This window comes from Onychostruthus taczanowskii, unplaced genomic scaffold, assembly GCF_017590055.1.
Source record: "Onychostruthus taczanowskii isolate IOZ18803 unplaced genomic scaffold, ASM1759005v1 scaffold21, whole genome shotgun sequence".
Taxonomy (NCBI): domain Eukaryota; kingdom Metazoa; phylum Chordata; class Aves; order Passeriformes; family Passeridae; genus Onychostruthus; species Onychostruthus taczanowskii.
Window position 1 is genome coordinate 3,361,642 of NW_024499351.1, and position 21,703 is coordinate 3,383,344.

General features: G+C 40.4%; 1 protein-coding gene across 1 annotated transcript; it reads left to right on the forward strand.

The window, feature by feature from the left end:
* The first annotated feature begins 161 nt into the window (after positions 1-161).
* Positions 162-16,702, forward strand: PLEK (pleckstrin). Its single transcript, XM_041404274.1, has 9 exons — positions 162-258; positions 773-928; positions 5,879-6,060; positions 7,086-7,177; positions 7,989-8,173; positions 9,411-9,515; positions 11,160-11,243; positions 11,904-11,973; positions 12,818-16,702. Exons 1-9 carry the CDS (start codon positions 211-213, stop codon positions 12,955-12,957), a joined length of 1,062 nt encoding a protein of 353 aa, XP_041260208.1. The 5' UTR covers positions 162-210; the 3' UTR covers positions 12,958-16,702.
* The last annotated feature ends 5,001 nt before the right edge of the window (positions 16,703-21,703 follow it).

A 21,703-nucleotide genomic window follows, 5' to 3' on the forward strand; every position in this document is an offset into this window, starting at 1 on the left:
TCTGTGCTGTCAGAGGCACACTATAAATACACGCGTACTTCTGTATTTCCCTATCTCTCACTCTGTAAGAGGAAATGGGCTTGCGATTAGCATTGAGAGGAACTTGTGAAATGACACAGCTGTACTGTAAAACCACCATCCCACAGACTTTGCTGCCAGAGGAACTTGACAGCCAGCACTGACAGAGCCCAGAGCAGGATTGCCCAAGCCATGGAGCGAGAGCCGATGCGCATAAGGGAGGGCTACTTGGTTAAGAAGGTAAGTGGGGTAGTTCGGACTGAGTGGAAGAGAAAACTAACTCTGAACAGGTTGGGAAGATGTAGGGAGACATACTGTGGAATCCTGGCAAAGAGGCAACAGGAAAGAGCCACAGCCTACTCAGCTGGGTTAAACATAAAGGAAGACTAGTGAGATTAAAGGCCTCGAGACAGTGTGTGGGGCCACAGCCACATCCAGTCTTTGGGAAGGCAGTTGCTGCTCCACAGCAACTTCTGCTTTGGAGTCTTTTGTAGTACAGTCCATAGGATAAAGTCTTTACTTTTATTTAAATCCACAGTGGCTTCCACTGGCAGGGCAACTACAAGGGGAAATAAATGGTGGTCAGAAAAATAACAACAATATTTAACTGCATAGTAGGATGTGGCATGTTTCCCTTGAAAGACAAACTGCAGTTATTTTAGCATCAGTCAGACACCCCCTGAAAGCTCATATCTTCCTTGGGTATCACATGAAGAGTTCTTCATTGAACATAATATGTGATTTTTTGATGCAGGGCAGCATGTTTAATACCTGGAAGCCAATGTGGGTTGTGCTCTTAGAAGATGGAATAGAATTCTACAAGCGGAAGGCTGATAACAGTCCCAAAGGGATGATCCCACTAAAAGGAAGCTCTATTCACAGCCCATGCCAAGATTTTGGCAAAAGAATGGTATGTACTTTTTTTATAAAAAGAATTGACAGTATATTTATACTTCTGGAAGCATTGAAAAGGCAAAAGGGTGGTGGCTGCAAATTCCTGGCACTCATCCTAGTGGCGATTCTCACTTGCCTTAGGAGGTCACAAGCAGGCTTGGAATTGTGCACTATTTGAATTCAGAACACTTCAAGAGGAATAATTCAGGAAGCATTTGGGGGGGTTGGTTGGTTGGTTTTTATTAAACTTCTGAGTCTGTCAGAGAGCAGAATTAAATTTTATTGGTGTGAAGACATTTTGCAGCTGAATATCAACAACTTCTGTATTAAATATAACTCTAAGTGTCACAGAATAAAGCTGTGGGAAAATATTTTGTGACCAGGAGAAGCATTTATTTTTTTATCAAGGCACAACTGGCTTGCTCAGACAGGAGGGAGATAAATGCTGTGACACACATATTTTGTTACAGGGTTCCTGAAAAATAGTTGGTAAAACAGAATTTCTCATATGAGCAAAGAATCATATCATTAATCATTTATTATTTTGTCAACTCAGTTTCATCAAATAGGCATGACATCCCCATGAATTCCTCTGACAAAGAGGTCCCCCAGAATCTGGAACATTATTCCACCACAGTATAAAGAAATTTACCACAGGGATACCTGACTAAAGATAGGAGTCTCCGTGAGAGTATTAGAAAAATAGGAAGTGTGAGACATGGCTGAGACAGTTTACTTTACTTTTTCATATAAGTAAAGTGGGGTTACTTAAACCTGTCCTTAGGTTTTGTAATAAGTGGAATCAGGATCCATTCTGTCAGATTTCGACCTGCTGGCTTTGCTTCTTCCTTCTTTTCTTTCTTCTGCTTTTTTTTTTTTTTTTTTGAACCCATATTTATAAGAAAAAACCCCACCCTGATTCTTACTAAGTCTTTTTAGACTTACATCTGTCAAGAGAAAGGGCCTGTTAACTTCCAAGCGGCCTTTGAGACAGTAAAGAAAAAGGATGGGGCTGAGAATAAACATTGCTGTTAATCCTGTGCTGATTATCTTATTGACAAGTCTCAGCACAACACTCCTTACTCTATGGTAAGGAGGGTACTATGCAAGAGTATCACAGACCTAGATTGTAATGGTAGAAATTAAGTTTTTCTCACAAAGGATTCTTCTCCAGTTTTGTGTTGGGTTTTGGCTTTTTCCTTTAACTTTCAGAAAGGCACTGCCATCAACATTGTTTCACAATAGCTGCTTGAAAATGTCAGTAACGTATTTACAATTAAGGAAAAATAATTCACCAGCATATGTGCATTCAACAAAGCAGGCACAGAGGCCTGAAGTATCTGATGTCTGCTGAAGGCAGAGTGGGAGAGATCCTCACCTGCCCAAAGGGTTCCTTTGGGATGCACCAGTCTCCAGAAGGTGCATTGTATCTTTATGGAAGGGTGACAGTCTCTGAAGATCATTCCTTTGTCTGCACTGGGTTTTCTGTTATGCTTCATTTTACATTGGGTGTTTACATAATGAGCTTTACATTATGTTTCATTTTAGTTCTCGGGTCTTTTCTGAGGGATAATAAAGACAAAGAGAGACCCAGGGGTCGAGGCACCCAAAATAGCTTTTCATAAATGAGGTTTGCTGCAGGGTTTGCTGAAGTCAGTGGAAACAATCCAAATTACTTCAGCAGGCATTGGAGCAGATCCTTCATATTGAGGTGGTGAGATTATTCTGCAAGTCCATAAACCAGTAGCCCTGGAGATGGATTTTCTCTTAAAATTTCAAATAGTCAAAAATTTAACATGTTCATTCATATGAGCAAAGCTATCACCAGGATTGTTCTTGCAAGTACTGCCCAATGTGATTAAACCTAAGTTCCTACATGTATTCCTTGAAAAGGTAGAATCTTTATTTTTACACCTTATATTTTACAGCTTTACTGTACTGCTGAATTCAATGTTTCTGCATTCTGTTCTGGCTTCTCACTAGTTACATGTCAAAGCATACAGTTATGCCTCTTATGGGAATTACTCTGGTTCTTAAGTTTATATGGCTAGAAATGAAAGTATATTTTTAGGACAGGAATTCTGTATGGTGAATAGTGGAATAATTCTCATTGTGTCAGTTTTAAGTACAGTCTCACCTGTGTGGGCCCAGTTTGGAGCAGGGACTATTGGGCCACAAACAAATGTCTATATTTCTCTGGTTAAATTTTTGAATCAGCTTGTGTATCTGCACCTGGACTTCGTTTGAAAGCTCAGAGCACATCACCAACATAATTTGTTTACTACATTAATTGCAAATGCAGGTGCTGAGGAGAAAAGAAGCAATCTTGGATTTGTTAAGCACAGATAAAGGCTGTTCAGAAGGGGCTGCAACTGCATATTTTGAGATTATATTTCAAAATGCATTAACCACTGTCTGCTGTCCTTGATTTGATGTTTGATCATTGTTTAATGTAACACAAATTCTGATACTCTTCAGCTTTTTCCATTTCATTTTCGTGTGGACAGCATTATCCTGTTTGGTTGCTCATAGTCAGATTCATCTCCCCCAATTTAAATACGTAAAATGTTGGTATTTACTTTAGTCTAATGGTCTAATTTTCTCAAAAGCAGAGAGAGGCTTGGTCACATCTCAGATTGGAGACTCAACCTCTTTACCAATTTCACAGGAATCATGGAAGTCTATCTAACTTACTGGCCTAACTTTGTAAATGCTAAAAAGAAATGACTTTGCCAGTCTTTGCCATGTGCTGAAAATGAAAACTTTTCTTAGCATTTCACTCTAGGTTGCCTCTCAGCTCTTTGAGAAGGCTATTTTTTTCCTTTGGTAATAAATCTCATCAATGCTTTGGTATTTCATTCTATTAATCTGGGGTGTTAGCTTGGCTGTTGAATATTGGGATTTGGATAGATCTTTCTGTTTCCTTTTGTCATACACTGTACATTGATTTTCAGTGTGTCTTTCCTGCATAACAGAAAAGGTGAGTATTGCTGGAAATATGAAGAGTATCAGATAAGAAAAGGCTACTTTTCTATCTGAGATGGACTTTGAGGACTTGTTGCTTTATAAGTTTGAAATGTATCTTCCATGAAATTCAGTTGGACTTCTGCACAATTTCAGGGTGTCAGAATTTTCCCTGTTGGCCATAGTTTGGAAAATGCTTGTGAGGGGCGCTCAGAAATGTATCGTTTACAAACGTGGGCAGACTCATTCAGTGTGTTGATTTCACTGATGTAAATTTGCTTCTCTTTGACAGTAGCCTTTGCTTTCCTTGCCCTAATCAAGTTGTGCTGTTGGCTTGTGGCTTAGCTTGGCATTTTTAGACACCTGCTGAGTCAGAACCTGTGATATTTATTATAACACAATTACAGAAAAAATTAGTGTCACTCATGGGAAGCTATATTTTAGAGGAAATGGAAACCTGAGTAATTAGATCCAGATTTTCCATCCAGAAGATGACTGGATGGAAATGAATTCAAACAGTGTGAACTTTGTTGGATGATTTTCAGGTTTGTTTTTTTGTTTTGGTTTGGGTTTTTTTAAGGTTATTGTTATTTTTTCTGTTTACAACTACCTCTAGATGATCTGTTCTCATTTTTTGGGAAATACAGTCTTTCCATTGTTGCTAGTGTGTTTAGATAGGTGATCCTAAGGTGTAGCCAAGGGTTGGATGTATTATCTCCCTACTAAGTCATTAAAGGTTTACTAGGCTGCAAATATACTCAGGTACTCTCTAGTGTAGGACCTTTTCACCCCTTGTGAGTCAGTAGCTGAATATGATGTGGGGTATTTTTCCTTCCTCAGACTGTTCACGTCTCTAAACATTAAAACAAATTTACATCCGTTGTAAGCCTTCAGGAGCTGGGTGCTTCTGATGCCTTAGGATTTTAATTTTTATATTTTTCAAATCCTTTAGTGTATAACTGTAAAACTCCATATAGAGTGTTAGCTACTGTCATCACATTCTGGTCAGACAGAATGATTCCTCTAGGCCTGAAGCTCAAGGACACTTCACTGTCCCAGGCCCTGAAAGCATAAACAAAAGTGAGTTGGGGAAGGGAAGCAAACTGGGGATACATGACTTCATTACCTGAAGCTGTAATTGGAGGATTAACCCTTGATATGTAAATGGACCAAACTTATATCTGCCTGACAAACTCGTGACTGTTGTCCATCTTGGGCGTAGCCCCTCGGAGGCTTCTGACTGCCCAAGGTGAACCTATTGAAGGCCATTAATAAATACCCACTTTTATTCTCTTAATCTTGTCTAGCCTCTGTTCCAAGTAGCCACTCCAAGGAATCACTTCAGCCTTTCAGCTGTGTTGAACTTCTCAGCAGAAATTAGAATCAGCAGCTGTATTGGTGTCACACACTATTGCTATTGAGCCAGAAACGACACAGATAAATGAGTGCCACACCCCATGCATTTAGAGAAGACTAAGTCACTTTATTAAGAAACCCATTCCTTTTATACTCTAGTTTGCTACGGGTGCACCTGATTGGTCCCTTAATTAAAACACCATCACCATAAGCTAATTAAGAAGCCACCCTTTTGGTAAACATATCTCCATAACACATTCCACAAGTTCACAACACCAGGTGCAGCAAGTTAAGACAAGAATTGTTTGTAATTCTTCTCTCTGAGCTTCTCACAACCTTTTCCAGAACAATGCCTGGGAAAGTTGTCTGTTTCTCTCTGTGACCAGAGAGCTGCCTCCACAGCACACCTTGGATGTGCTGGTAATGCCAGGATCAGTGATGGTGAAGTAACAGAAAAGATTCAGTTATGTGCAGTGCTTGTTCATGGTTTTCTTCAGAGTTTCTATCATTTTACTGTGTCTCTAAGGCACTTTCTGTAGTCTTTAGGCATAGGTAGGCTGTATGTTGTGGTAGTACTAGCTTAATTGTGCCCAACTGGCTACACCAAATCAACTTTAAAAAAACATCCTGTAATTTATTATTCCAGTTTGTCTTCAAGCTCACTGCGGCCAAGCAGCAGGACCACTTTTTTCAAGCTGCCTACCTGGAGGAGAGAGATGCCTGGGTGCGGGATATCAAGAAAGCAATTCATCACTTAGATGGAGGCCAAAGGTTTGCCAGAAAATCCACAAGGAAGTCCATCAGATTGCCTGAAACAATCAATCTGAGGTTTGTTCTCATGGCTTTGCTCTCCCATTTACTTCCTTCTGCAGTCAGTGTGTCAGACATGTAACCTTGGTCAGGAAGAACAAGGAGCCTGTGTGTCCATGGATTCTCTCACAGCCCTTTCTGCATGACTAAAAAGTTCAGTTTGTACAATGTGTCAGAAATGAGCTGGCAATCAGAACTGGGAAGATCGTTTTGAATATACTATAATTTACCAAAACATGCTTGTTTATCAAAGATTTTTTGCCAATAAAGAGATTTCTGGGTATAATGGAGTGCAAGAGGATGTGCCAGCCAAAGTATGACTCTTCCAGGAGAAGCATTTTATACAATAAATCATTTATTAAAAAAATATTTTAGACCTTTTGTTTGCTCTCCAAAGAAATGCTGATGTTAGCCTAGTTTTTGGATGATGAGGGGACTGTGGTGCCTTCCAAAGAATATGAAATTGGCAAGGGGAGAGGAAGAGATAAAGGGAAGCAATCTTTTAGTACTTTCCAAAATCAAGGATGACTTGTTTTCTGCCTCTGAGCTGTAAATACCAAGATAAAAATGAACTTGAAGTGTTCTTATAAGACAGTAAAACTGCACAGGGCCAAGATTGTCTGAGAGCATGCAGGCTTTGGGACAGGACAGGTTTTCTGCTCAGCCCAGGACCTTTGGGTGAACACAGAGCACTGCAGTGAACCCTCCTGCTGGGGCTGTGGGGCCCTGTGAAGGTGCCTCAGCAGTGGGTGTTCCTCTCTTCATGCTATAGTCATCACAGGCAGTTGCATTCTCAAAACAGGGGGATGTGGTGAGCCCTTTGCGCGCTCTGCCCTCTGCTCCCACAGCTCTGAGGTAATGTCGTGAGACCTCCAGGCCTTGCAACTTGAATTTTTCAGGAGATGCAGGAGATGAAACTAAGCCAAGTTACAGCTCTGCAGAGAGCTGAACGTGAAGCCCCCATGAATGACAATGACATTGTTGTACAAAATGGCAAAAGCTTTTTATTTGCTAACAGTTTCTGTGGTTCTTTTTATGCACAGCGCTTTGTACCTCTCAATGAAAGATCCTGAAAAGGGAATAAAGGAGTTGAAGCTGGAAAAAGATAAAAGAGTGTTTAATCACTGCTTTACAGGTAAGAAGCTCTTGTCCCTCTATTCTATACAATAAAGGGAGCACAGAGTTGAAAAACTAAAGAGGTGAAACAGCTCTGAGCTCTGTAGAGCACAGAGAAGTTTGATATTTTCTTGACTAACCCAGGAGATGCTCAAAGGGTATATCTTGGAAAAGTGTTCAGTTATGGCCATGGTAGACAAAGGAGAGGCATGCAATTTTAGCAGTGTCAGAAAGATTGAAGTAATCTTTTGAGCAGATTGTAGCGTGAAACACTTAAAGGCAGAAGAATTATTCCATTCTGGATTTTTCATCACCAAATGGTGTCCCGTTGTAATTCCTGTTTCTCTCAAAGTCAAATCTGTGTTTGTGCTCAAAAGCACACAGATGTAGCACTTGAGGACATTGCTTAGGGGTGGACATGGCAGTGTTGGGTTAATGGTTGGACTGATGATCTTGGAGGTATTTTCCAACCTTAGTGATTTCCAACAGCATTACGTTAGTAGCATAGCAGCCTGGATCCAGGCTTGGCTATCCTCTGTGCATCCCCAGTCTCTGTCTTTGAGGCTTCCCAGCTCAGCCCTGCATCCCCTCCCAGCTCTCTTCTCCATCAGGAATGGTGTTTGAGAGCTGTCCTGGCCCCTGCCATCAGCTGCAAATGCTGTACCTCACTGGATGGCCAGGAACCTCCCTAGATTAGCTCTCCAGATTGTTGCTAAGAACATTTTTCAGGAGATTGATGATTACATGGAGTAGACTTTTTTCCTGTGTACTTTTAGGCTTCTTCATGTCTCTATTGGTTTGTGGCTGATATTTTGTTCCTTTGTAACCAGGCACCTGTGTGATTGACTGGCTGGTGTCCAGCAACTCCGTCCGAAATCGCAAAGAAGGTCTCCTGCTTGCCTCTTCCCTCTTGAGTGAAGGCTATCTACAGCCTGCTGGGGACACGTCCAAGGCAGCTGCTGAGGGACTGTCAGACACCCCCTTCCTGGATCTCAGTGATGCCTACTATTACTTTGTGAGCAGTGTATTCTGGTCTTTTATTGTCTCCTTACTGATGGCTCTGCTTTTCTCATGCTTCTTGTTGGGCTTCTTAAATCCTGGACGAAAGATTGTACAGAAATGGAGAAATCTGTCTTAATTATCTTTGTCCTGTGATGCTCAGAATGAGCCTGCTCACTTTAATAGTTTTTAACTAGGACAGATTTTTTTTTTTTTTTCTGGCACCTTCTAAGTGTGAATTGAGTGCTGAGACTAAGTGTGGGAAATGAATTTGTAGAGAATTCTCAAAGCCTGATAGAAGGCTCCCATAGTATACATCTTTAAGCTGGGTTCTTTTTAACTTAGACTTTGTTCCTGGTAATTGTACTGGTGACCAGAATTTAACCATCTGTTTCCCTGTTGATTCAGTGAAAGAGAAGAGAGTAAATAATTTTCACAGGGCTTCTCACAGTGGCAGAAGCTACAAACCCATTTTTGTGCAGAGCCATCAAATCTGACTCAGTGTGAGTGTGCACACACAGAGCTTGCCCGTGAGCAAAGAAGTAAAAGTTTTTAATATCCCCCAGTAACCTGTCCTGAGTGTCATACCCAGCCTTCTCCATTTATTACTTCATATTCTGTGGCCTGATTTGAAGAACTTGAAATATCACAATCAAACAATGTTTGAAAGCTATTTGGCTTATGGACTTATGCTAACAAAAAAGTATGCCTTCTATAAAGTGAAAACAAGTAAATGGGTATTACAATTCTGTTTATATTTGCCACATGGAATCACTTGGCTTCAGCAAAATTACTCTCTCACTACTCATTTTTTTTCCTAAGTATGTTTGTGCTAGGGAGACTTTACCTGTTCAGCAGAGACACTCCTGGTAAAGGCAGCCTTGTGGCCTCCTGGGATGCTTCTTGTAGCAGCCCATGTGTACCCTGCTTGCTTTTGGATTATTTTTAGATTAATTCAATACCAGTGTGGTGTGAGGAGGCTGCAGAAAGTCAATGTCTTGACTTGGTATCATAGAAGTGTAGTCCCTATTCACATTAAAATGTGTGCATGGTGATTTGGAGAGCTTCTCAACTTCACTGGGAGGCTCTTCCAGTAAAAGGTTAGATTATTTAATAATAACCACAACAATAATATCTTCTTTGGGGTGGCAAAAAACAGCATGGAGGGAAGCCAAAAGATGCCAGATCAGTACATGTACATAAGCATGCAGCAAGTGTGTAACTTCTGTACCATTTCTCTTGTGGTCTTGCAGCCAGACAGCGGATTTTTCTGTGAGGGATATTCCAGTGATGATGATGTGGTCCTAAAAGAAGAATTCAGAGGCACAATTGTCAAACAAGGATGTTTGCTGAAACAGGTCAGTGTTGCCCATGTTCCATCCTGTCACTAGGATGATGTTACATGGGTGCAAAATTACTCTTTTACAATTAAAAGATTTAGGTAAGAGAGAAACTACCTTATGGCATCTCCACACTTGGCAGGTTTTGTCTCCATCTCTCCTGCCTTTGCACAAGGAACACTTGCTGCAGCATGGCAGCAGGACTCTGGACAAATATTGCAAGGTTAATTGCTCTTACCACAAAATAAAACAGTTGATAGCTTTAATTAGAGTCCTAACACAGAAGATGTGACAAGTCATTGGTACAATGCAAAACTGAACTCCGGTAGAAAAGCTGCCACTCCTGTGTCCCTCTGGACACACAACTGGATTCAGTTGCCAGTTTTCATGGACTTTTTCAGCATGCTTGAGCAAAGGAGTTGTTTCAACCACTAATATTTGATGTGTAAGACAGAAGATAACTGGATACCTTCATTTCCAGCAAAACTTTAAGCAATACAGTGAATGTCATGTTTCCAAGGCCGCTGCAAGCAGACATCAGTGAACTGAAGGCAAAATCAGGATTCTTCAGTGAATAAAATGGGTCAGGTGGAAGGGGCCTGCAACAATCCTCTGGTTCAACCACCTGACTACTTCAGGGCTGACCAAAAGTTAAAGCACATTGTTAAGGATTTTGTTGTCCAAAAGCTTCTTACACATCGACAGACATGGTGAATTGATCACCTCTCTAGGTAGCCTGTTGCAGTGTTTGACCACCCTCTCTCTAAATAAATGTTTCCTAATATTGAGTCTGAACCTGCACAGTTAAAATAGTCTTTGAGGGCCTAAGAACTTTTTGGTGGTGCTAAAAAGTATTTCTCTTGTTTAATCAGTTTACTCAGTGGAAGAAATTAGACCCACGCCTTGCTGCTCTTTTACTCTGTCACATTCTTACCAACCTAGTTAGTAAGAGCTTCCACGCACACAGGAGCTAATTGAGAAACTTGTATTTTGAAATGCCAGAGGAAATGATTCATGACAATCTTCCACCAGTGTTTGTCTGCACTTAGTTAGCCCTCAGTGAGTTGTGGGTCACTGCCTGGAAGGGTCACAGCTTCTGCTGAAAATGCTTCCACACCCATGCTTTTCCGTCATGAAAACGGGCCATGAGGCACCTATGTCCATATTTCTGCCTGAGCCTCTCAGCCGTGCGCCTTCCAGGGTGTTTAAGCCAGATAAGCATTTTTTTTGTTATCTTTGCAGGGACAGAAAGACTTTCAGCTCATCCTTGTCAATAATTCAAGGTACCTTCCTGCAAGGCACTTTGCAGCCATGTTTTCTAGCAAGCAGTTAAACCCAGTTCTTACAGACCTCATGTGAATGTCATAACTACCAGACTGTGTGATATGTTTAGGGGAATCTCCCATGTTGAAGTGTCTCCGTTTTGCACAAAAAAAAAAAAAAAAAAAAAAAAAAAGAGAGAGAGAAAGCAGTTTGATAGCCCAGTTCTTTGCAAAAGATTGGAATGTAGAAAAGGCAGATTCAAGTCCTACTTCAATGAGTATTTCCTGTCCAGAATATTCAGGTTTTTTCCCTTTTGCATTTGCCTGTCCTCTCATGTGTGGGTAAGATTTGCATGCAGGCAAAGCAGCTGCGTGACGTTACTGTTTTGAATTTTCCTAGGGACATCGGAGGAAGAACTGGAAAGTGAGAAAGTTCGTTTTAAGAGATGATCCTGCATATCTTCACTATTATGATCCTGCTGGAGTAAGAGAGATTTGTTTTATTTCCCTGTTTGTTTTGAATCCAATGCCTTGTAGAAGTACCTGAATGGAGTAATTTACATGCAAATGTGACAGGGAAGATCTGGCAGGACAATGGGACTGTTCTTCCACAGCCTAGCCATCCTCTGGAAAAGCAGAGTGAAGGATAGTTTCTGGGGCTGTCAAGTCAGGGTGGCAAGTGCCACCCAGACCTGGGAATAAGTAACACTGATCTGTATTTTCACCTCTTATTTGTGATTAATTAGAATTAATGTGTACTCTCACTTGATCAAAACAAATTAGGTCCTGAGAGCAAATGAACACAATGCAGTAATTTTGCAGTTTATATTTGAGGTATTTGTCATGCTAGGCTGAAACATGGCATTCTATTTCTTGTGTATTTCTAATGGGCGCATTCCCACACTAAATGCTCTGCAGACCCCGAATTCTAAATCACAAGAGATTCCCTATTTATTTGTAAGCCTTTCTCTTACCACACCCTCAACCCTCCATGTCAACACAGACTGATGATCCCCTCTTCTCTCAGGTGAGACATACTAAGTAATCAAGTGGTTTTGTCTCCATTCTGGAAATGTAGCCATATATTAACATCCTAGTGGTTTCAGAAGTGCTGCATTTCATTTTGATTTCACGTCCTCCCCAGGGAGAAGAACCACTGGGAGCAATTCACTTGAGAGGCTGCGTGGTGACAGCAGTGGAAGATATGCCAGACAGTAAGGAACCATATTGAATGAGCTCTCTAATAAGTTTTTGGTATAACCCCCCCCCCCCTTTCAATCTGCCTAAAATCACAAGTGTTTTTTATTCCAAAGCAATCTATGTACAATGATTCAGTAATTCTAATAACTGATCTCACTCTTTCTGTCTGAACTACTGGGGAAGGCACTGTGGTAAAAGTAGCAATAAGGATTTTTGTATATTGTCAGTACTTTGAGGAAGGCTGGTCAGAAGGATGACACAAACCCTGTGTTAGAACTGGCCTTTAGGCAAAGTAAGCTGAGTTTGATCTCTTTAGTTAATGAATTTGGAATGGAAGCTTCATGCTAGAAATGGTTATGCTGACAAATAGTTACTGTCCACCTTCTTTTCCTTCCCAAAGCTAGAAATTGTGGGAACAGAAATGGTGTTGCTGCAAGGACAAAGAAACATTAATTTCATGCATTCTCCTCTCCACAGGAGAGGCTGGCTATCATATCCAGCAAGAAAGTTTTTTGGCACCTCAGAAAATAAATGAATATGACATAAACTCAAACATCTTATTTTTGTAGCTGGCAAGGCATGGGACGGTTTGGGGAATATGATCTGTCTGCAGGATTGCAGATCCTTCCATGATTTGAAACCAACAAACCAGTGACTCCTGAGGGTGAAACGTGAAAAATTCATGAGTGTTTTGCTGAGAGAGAGAGAGACTCATCTCTTGGACCCAATCTTTGTGAAGGCCTGATCAGGCTCAGCTGTAAAAAGAAAGGAGACTCCCTTACAATGTGTAAAGGAGGAAATACTGAAAGTACAAGACTTTTTTCTCTCATAACTGACTTTCTTATTTTTCCCTTGTAGCCAAGAAGTATGATGCCGACAATATCCTCTTTGAAATCATCACAGCAAATGAAATCCACTATTACTTGCAAGCAGCCTCATCCACAGAACGTACAGAATGGATCAAAGCAATCCAGTCTGTTTCTAGGACTGGTAAATGAAGATGATCTTCCAACAAGACAGAAAAATTAAAACAGAATTTAGCATTTCACCAAGAGAAAGCAGTATCATCCCAAAGAGCTTGTGTGTAAGGGTTGAGGACTGGGTGGAAGTTTCAATTTTATAGTGGGCACTAGCAAACTAACATGTTTCCACTTGTGTTATGGTAATATTTTACTAAATTATAACATAGAACATGCCATATTAGTGTGTTGCTTAATCAGTCTACCTTGACAAGGTTGTACCTGTTGCTACAGCTGATAGTGGGAATCTGACCATTAACAGGGAACACAGTCATGTCACTGACAGAGAGTTCCTCAGTTAATCATTCTCTTCAGCCTGTGATGTGTTTCAGGATTTTCATGTAATTCAGTCTTCTCCAGACAATTTTTACACTTTCTTCTTTACCAGATCTTGTTGCTGCTTGTTCACTTATACAAATAATGCCATAGATATATGGAAAAGAAGTGAACTCATTTGGAAACTTGATCCACTCCTTTCCAATCTGGCAGCATTAAGGGAGGGAAGAATGCAGACAACTATGGAAACATCATGTGGAACCAAGTAGAACTCCATGACAGCAGTATGAGGAAAAGTCTCTTCCCACAGTATTTCAAACACAAAGCAATCTCACTCCAAACTCCATATCACTCAATCTTAAACCTTGCCAAATTTCTCCACAAGAATTTGCCCCGAGACCATTGTTTCCCTTTATTTGGGTCTACAAAGCAGATGCTGGGTTGTTAGGTATGGCACTCTATTTGAATTAATAATCTTGCAGGAGAAGGGAAAGGATGCATGGGTTGGTTACTTGAACTATGGATTGAAGGGGTATTGATTAGATTTTCCTTTTTTAACCTCCAGCAACATAAACATACTCAGTCCTTGATTCTGTGCCTTAGCAATATAAGAGAAACCTTGTGCTCTTAACTGAAATAAATATTTTTATTTGATAGGGTCAGTTCACCTGATCAATTCTTGCATTTTTGTCTGACTGTATATCAAACAAATTTCTAAGTCTTAAACTCTAAGGAGGAGTTAAAAATCAAGTTAATGTCAGATTGTGCATGTCGGCTGTTCCTGGTACACACTGATGTGTGAGTGAAGGAGACTTCAAAATCTTTAAAACTCTGTTCATAAATCTAATAAGGTACCTTATACTTAAGAATTCTTATTGGGATCTCTTCCATCTAAAAATAAATGCAGAGCTAAAGCTTCTCTCCAGTTGTGCTTAATTATACCTGTAGCTGAGCTAATGAGCCTGAAACCCGGTTGCCTGTCTTTACTTATCCCAAAGAAAACACAGCCTTGCAGGAGCAGCAGGCTGAGACACTGCATCATCATGTCCACTTCCTCTGGCCAGCAGAAATCAGCTTCTGGCAGGCATTTCCTGTCTCTCACGCAAGCTATCGGGATCGTTGAAGTCTGATGTGTCATTCTGAGGAAGGAAGACTCATGGTAAAAAGACCCACTTTTTGCTCAGCCTGCTTTCATGATAATTTCTGCTTATTTTTGCTTTTAGAGCTCACTAAACCAAAAATATCCAAGGGCACAGGAAAAGAGAACAAAAAACCACCCCACACAACCAAATAACAGAAACTTGTCCAGCTTACTAAAGGAGGGACGTAACTACCAAAATTTAACAAAAATTAAAATGTTTTACCAGTCCATGACCTTATAATTTTAAACTTGTGCCCAGTCCAATGTATGGCTGTCTACCTATAAATGGTGTTTTCTCACGCAGAGGATGATAGTCAGTGTATTTATGGGAGAGTTCTTATGTTTGTACCATCCTATACTGGGGTCTGTAATCGCATAGCTAGTGCTTCAGAAGACACATTCCAAGGGTTTGTAGGTGCCTCTGCTTCTTGGCAGCAGTGAGAAGATCATGTCCAAGGAAATTCAGAATTAAAAAGCAACTACATTATCTATCAGAGATGATAATGCCAGCCCAGTAACTCAGAAGGCATGGAAGAGGCACAGATCCTGAATACTGGTACAAAGAAGAGAGAGACAGCTTTGAGAAAGGAACTACTAAACAAAAGGGAGGAAACAGAAGAGCAGACCTACGTGTGTCATGCTTCCTCTAACTTTCACCCTCTAACTATTTAAATCACACTTCTACCCCACCCTCAGCAATTACTACATTAGCATCGGTTTCTTTTTTTACTTATAAGAAAGACCTAGTCTAAAGGACAGCAAAATAAACAAACCATTGTAGATAAGGATTGTATTTATTATCTTCACTTACTGGATGACTTGTATAATATAACCTCATATAAATATCCTCTTAAGTTCATGTTTGTCTTGCCACAACTTGCACTAAGCAATTTTCCCTCCCCTGGAACACTGCCTATGTACTTACTACAGTCAGAGTCAGATTTTTGGGAATGTTGCCTAACCATGCACCCATAAAAACACCCACACAGACACAGCACTCCTGCTTCCATTTTAAAATGAAGTTTAAAAGAAAATGGTATGAAGCAAACCACAAACACAGATGCTGAAAAAATAATAATCCCAGCCCAGCAAGCTTTCAGCTTGAGTCAGTGTTAGTACTTATAATCCAACAGACAACACATAGGAATGTAGTTTGGACTTAATATGTCTCTAGCATTTTTTTCAAAGAGCTGTTTACTTTCCCTGCCCCACAGCTTTCTTCTGAAGGGTTAGGTGATAGAACTTTCTTGATGAGTGTAGTTATTTTGGTGCTTTTCTTTGCAGTGTGCTGTCTTTGCTTTTTATTTGAAAGAACAGTTAACAGAAAATGTGAAATGTCTACTGAAAATGTGTTTTAGTAATAGAACTAACTAGTTTACTTCATAATATTTAATCAAAGTTGTTTCATAAAGACAAAAAAAACCTCATTAAGGCCTCTGAGGCATCTAACGTTTACTGTCAAACCTCTCTTATAGAAAAGTTTTATTTTTCATATCTTCTCACAATATTACATAGAACTCTTCAATGCAGTAGTACCTCTTCTGTCTTTGGCTTGGAGTTCACTTTACTATAAACATTAAATACCTATTTTTCCCCCCTAAATTTTCTCAAATATTTGAGAAGTTAAGTTCAAACTACTTGCTTCACAGGGCTTTTGATAAGTGCTTTTCACTGTTTGAAGTGCTCCTCCATTTGTTCTGAGCTCAAGCTTGGGCAAAACTGAAATCCAGAAAAAAATTCCCTAAATAATCTTTTTGGTGAGGGCCAGAAACATTTAAGTAGGGTGGGAGTTTTTGGGGGAGGGCAGGGGGGTGGGAATGGGTTTGGTTTTTTGGTTGTTCTTTCTCTCTTTGTATCTTTTAAAACTGTAAGAGACTACAGGAGGAATTTGAAAAGGGAAAATACGTAGGTAAGAGTCCTCTGCAGGTTGTTGGTATTTCTGTGGGTGCCTTCAGTTTGTGTTTTGAAAAGTGTAGATAACTTTTGTTTGAGTTGTGATCTTCTCGTTGATGTATAGAACTTTTTCTATGCTCAAGGTGAACTCTGACTGAAAACAAAGTTCTTCTTTTGTTGTTACTCATCAGACTTCTTGAAATAGAACTTCTTTATTTGGCTTCAAAATAAGCTTGGGAGGGGGGTTTTGATTAGAACATAGCACTTCCTGCTTTGCATTTAGAACCAAAACTGTGGCTTTCCATACTTTGTTTCTGGTTCTTGTAGATTGCTTATTTTTTTTTCCTTCCAGTGCAGTAAAAAGGAGACTTAAACTGTATAAAGAGTGAATAAAATGCTGCTTTTCATGCTTCATTGGCCTTCCATGTTAAATTTTATGGGCAACATTAAAACTCTTTGCTTTCCTGCATGGACTCTGCCTTTGTTTTAAGATGACAAAGTCTTTCCCTCCTTTTCTTCAACTCATTAAAAGGTGACTGAGCAGGAGGGAGGAAAATAATAAAAGGGAAATGCTGATAAACTGGATGGAATTTTGCTTCTGGCACTTGAAAGGGAGAGAGATGATGTTAGTATTATTTTAAATCTGCCTTCAGTATGTTTTTCACCACAATTCTGAATATTAATAAACTGGAGTGATCAAGGGAGAGGAAAGAGACCTGGGGATTGACTAGTTTAATTAAAAAAATCCCAAACAACTAGGCACCCTAATCTTCCTACATCCTCAAACTCTGATATAAAAAGACACAAAAATACTCTTGGCATATTGCCATTAGCCTCTCTCTCTATCAAAAATACTAGAACAGCCTATTGCAGACTAATAGAGTATCAATTATGTAAATCAATGTATGATCAGTCTTTTCATGTACCTGCTTCCATATTGTAAGGAAAAGTCTGAAAACCCTTTCTTAATCAGCAAAGAATATCAAAAGAAAATCAAGAAACCATCTCTTCTGTCCTCCATTGCTTCTGCTTTATGTGTATGTAAGTTGCTGTGTTTCCCAAGTACATGGTGGGTAAAGTACAGTAACAAAATCGATGCACATGTGTGAGATATTTTTGAACAATAGGAAGAGTTATTTAGATCAGGCTTTTAACACTCTTATGTAGCTTTTTTCTAAAAGGAAGTATTTAATTATTCTAGCATACGACTGGTAAAATAAGACTGGTTTGTTGGTTTGGGTTTCTCTTAATTAATATTTTTTACTTAAAGAAATGGTTTATTTCCCAAGTTACATCTTCAATTTTCCCTTTCTTCTCTTCCGCCCTCCCCCATATCCTTCTTCTTATAACTATTTTGACCTAAACATCCTAAAACACAGCTTGTGTTTCTGCTTTTAGGCATCATAGAGTGGATCTTGGATGAGAAAACATAAATGCCTAGTGTCATTGCAGAATTGCTACAACATACCATGTGTTTTTTAGTCACGCCCTTAAAACAGTCAAAACTTCCTCTCTCCTCCTCATACTTGTGGGCTGTACATAGATATGTGGCTCCTTTATGGGTATTGGGTTTTGAGCAGGTCCCTGGTGTTGCTATCTCTAAGTACACACATCGATGAGCTGCATGTTAAAATTACGGTTAAGAGCAGTGTAACTTAGTGAAACAAATTGTCTGCAGACCAGTGATGTTCAAAAATAAAGGTGCACTAGAAAAGCCAATTTAGTCTGGTCAGCCACACTGGGTGACTTTTGGCATGCTTTTTGTCATTGGCTATGCTGTTAAAAGGCTATATAGTGTACCTGGTGAAACCTAGGTGTTAGGATATCCCACTTATATTTGTTCAGTGCCCTTGTTCTTTAGCAATGTGATAAAAAAGTAGTGGAAACTATTGAAAATATTCCTTCAGTGGAACAGACTAGTAAAGCTCTTATGGGTTATTGCAATATTTCATTTATTAGTTGCTAGATACTGCTGCTGCAAAAAAAAAATACTTTGTCTTTCTCAACTTTTTTCCCATATATTTTTCCCATATAAGGTTTAAAGACATAAGGTGGCTGGTTTATTTTGCTGAATAATTAATATATAATACTGAATATTTTACTGTTCCCAGCTTGCTCAACCTATACCTTCAGTTAAAGTCTTCAAGCTGAATCATCCAATAGGCAGCTGACAGCAGCTTTTTGTTTTGGCATTCTGAGACCATGGAAATGTTTAAAAAACAATATTTGGTGCTATTACCTCATGGCCACTGGTGTCCTGTGGCATCTGGAGAAGCTTTTGTGTACAGCTCTGGTATCTCAGCAACAAAACAGCCCATGCAGTCAGCACCCCTGGACTGGCAAACAGCAGATCCTTTGCCCCTTAAGGTTTTTAAAGTTTTTAAAAATGCAGCTTTAACAACATTTTTAAACATGAGTCAAAACCAGCCAATGTTGTACCTAATTTGTGTGCTCTAGCAGGCTGGATTTTATTCCCCTCTGGCTTTGTAAATCCATAGTTGCTGGGCATGGGTTGGCAGTGCTGGACAGGGTGATTCTGAGGAGGTGGGGGAGACTGCAGCAAACTGTGCCAGTACATAGAATTATCCTCTTGGGTTTCATCTTGGTAGATCCTCCAGGATCTCTGAGTTTGCAGTCCATCACCTCCCTCCTTCCCTTTCAATCCACAATTGTAGCTTGGGTTTTTTGATTTACCAGAATAGCAGAAGTGGGTTTAGCCCTTCATACTGAGGCCTCAACCCCTCCCACCCCCCTACACTCAATTCTTGGCATTGTGCTGATCAGAAGATGCTGCTGACTTAAGGGGTTAAATGCAGCAGGTGATTTCTTCTGTGGTTTTGGAGATGGACTTTTCTGAACAACCAATAGGGTGAAAAACAACTGCGAAGTGTCAACGTGCTCTTGGGAAGCCAATATACCTCATCCCAAGTTCACTTGGAGGGAAAATAAAAAAATAACACCACCATCACCTAAGTCCTCTCAGCTGTATGCTTTTATTGGCTTCCCGTCAGCTCTGGTGGGCTGAAACATCTGATCACAGTCCTGAGCTCAACTGTTCTGCCTTCAGTTGGGATAACTTTGTCACTTGGTACCATTCAAAGATGATCAGGATTAACACATGGTTATTGGCCTATTGGCAGAAACACTCGACTAAATTAGCCTTGAAATTTGAGTGGTCTGATTAAAAGCCTGTGGTGATCAAATATCTCGTGCATACTTTTTCATTTAGTCAGTTAATGGCGATGGCCCAAAGCCACATCCTGCACCATGATGAAATACAGCCACACTGCCAGCGAGTCACTTCAAAAATGGAGTACTGCAGCAATGAGTAGCTGCAAAGAAGGTTCTAACACCAACAGGTGTTATTAAAAACACCACAGGTGGTTTTTGGAGATGTAGAAATAAAATGTTGACCTGGTGGGCCCTCCAGCTGAGCTTCAGTGCTGGTCTTTTTGATATCCAGCTGTGCAGCACCTCACAGGGTTTCGTGCAGGAGGGAAGCCTTTTTTTCTCATAGAAGCCTGGCTGGTTTAAGGCTTTGTTGCATAGTTGAGTAGTGTGGGCAGAAAACATTTGCAAACAGCTCTGCACACAAAAACTTCATGTGCTTTCTCTAAAAGGCTCTGTATCCTAGGAAAACCAGGTGGGAGGACGGTGAATGGCAGGAAGACCAGGTGATGCCTTATGAAGGCTGACCTAGAACAGAGACTAGATGGAGCTAAAGAATAAAGGAGGTATTTATTACAAGGCCTCAATGGATTCACCTTGGGCAGCACAAGAGCCCAGCCAGGGCTACACCCAAGACGAACCCAAAATGGTCACAAAAAGGACAAGTGGTCACAGGGTCTCACAATTTTATAAGTTCTGGTCCATTAGCATATTGGAGCTAATTGTCCAATTATAGCTTTAAGTTATGAAGTCACAGCTTTGTTTTTCTCTGTTCAGTCCACTGTTGTTTATGCTCTTGGGCCTGAAATTTGGATAATCTGTCCTTGGTCCCCAGCTAGAGAAGGAATTGTTTTGTCTACCTGTTCTGTGAAGAGAGCTTACCATCCCCTAATATGAAGCTCAGAAGTACACTCTAAAGCAGTACAGAATCCGAAAAATAGAAAAGCTAAAACCTGAGGCATCACAGGTGGAAAGCCTAGGTGATGGACACCTCGGGCACCTTTCTGCAGCTGCCACCTTCCAAGTGACAGGGGCATAAAAATGGCATGAGAATGGAAGTTCAGAGGGGTTTGCAAAAGTAGAACTTTGCACTTCAGCAAAAACATGTGGGTAAGAGGTAAGCTCTGGAGCAGAAAAAGGGTTTCACCAGCCAAGGTGTGAGGGCAGCTAATGCGTGCCCCGGGTGGTGTGAGCTTTACATGTGTGGTTTCAGCTGCTGAGCATGCTCTCTGGGGAAGGACACCCACATATGAGTGCTAATTCAGGCATTGGTACAATCTGCCTATTTCTGGCATTTCAGTGGCTTTTGTTGGCAGGCAGAAGGGGCAAGAGATGAGCTCAAACCAGGTGGTGCAAGGAGTGCACCACTGGATGCTGCTGGGATGTCTTTAAAGGGAAGGGAACACATCCATCCTGCAGCAGAGATGGGAGGCTGAGTAGATGCTGCAGGGGCAGAGAGTAGAACAGATGTAATGAAATCTCCAGGGGGAATTAAAACCCTTAAAGGAAGGAGTCAGAGTAGGGAGAGAAAGAAAAGTTTGTTTTTATGTGGATTTGTACTTAAATACTTTTTTAATCTCAGTCATAGATTTTTCACAAGAAACATACACCACTGTTACTCCAGCTTTAAAGATGCAGGCCTTGTGTAGTTGCATAGCTGCATGTTTAATTACTTGTTTTTAAAAGGCACAGCCACCTGATCTGAACAGAGGCAGAGACACAGCAGATACTGGGGACTCTTAATGCTCATTAAAGAGAACGAGAACAGGGAAAAGCTACAGCTAAGTGCACAGTGAAGTAACTGTTTTAGGATTCAAACCTAATATTATTCTGTTTACAAACTGTATCCTGAGACAAATACACGAGAAATTACAGCATAAGTAAGAAAAGAAAAGAGCAGGAATAGAGGATAAATGTCAGGGATTTACAGACTGGAGGTAACAGAGAAGGCTGGATGAGAAAGGTGAGGGACTAGATCCATTATTGTGCAGTTTCCCTATGTTATGATTAAAAAAAAAAGGGCAGTTTTGAGGTGATGAGAATGTACTGCTAGTATTGTTTTCTTCTTGATTATATCAGATGCACTTTTTGCACTTCTAGCTCTCTTAGGGTAACGGAGTGATGCTGCCCAGAGGATTCTTTCCAGTGTCTGGATCTGTCCCTTGCCCAGCCTTCCTTTGTGGGCTCTCATGTGCTACTGATACATTTCATGTCAAAAGATCAAACACACCTTGGGGGTTTTTGGGG

Coding starts and splice junctions, on each gene's coding strand:
- PLEK (XM_041404274.1), top strand. CDS start 211: ATGGAGCGAGAGCCGATGCGCATAAGGGAGGGCTACTTGGTTAAGAAG. Junction 7,178..7,988: donor GTTTAATCACTGCTTTACAG/GTAAGAAGCTCT, acceptor CTTTGTAACCAG/GCACCTGTGTGATTGACTGG. Junction 9,516..11,159: donor AAGGATGTTTGCTGAAACAG/GTCAGTGTTGCC, acceptor GAATTTTCCTAG/GGACATCGGAGGAAGAACTG.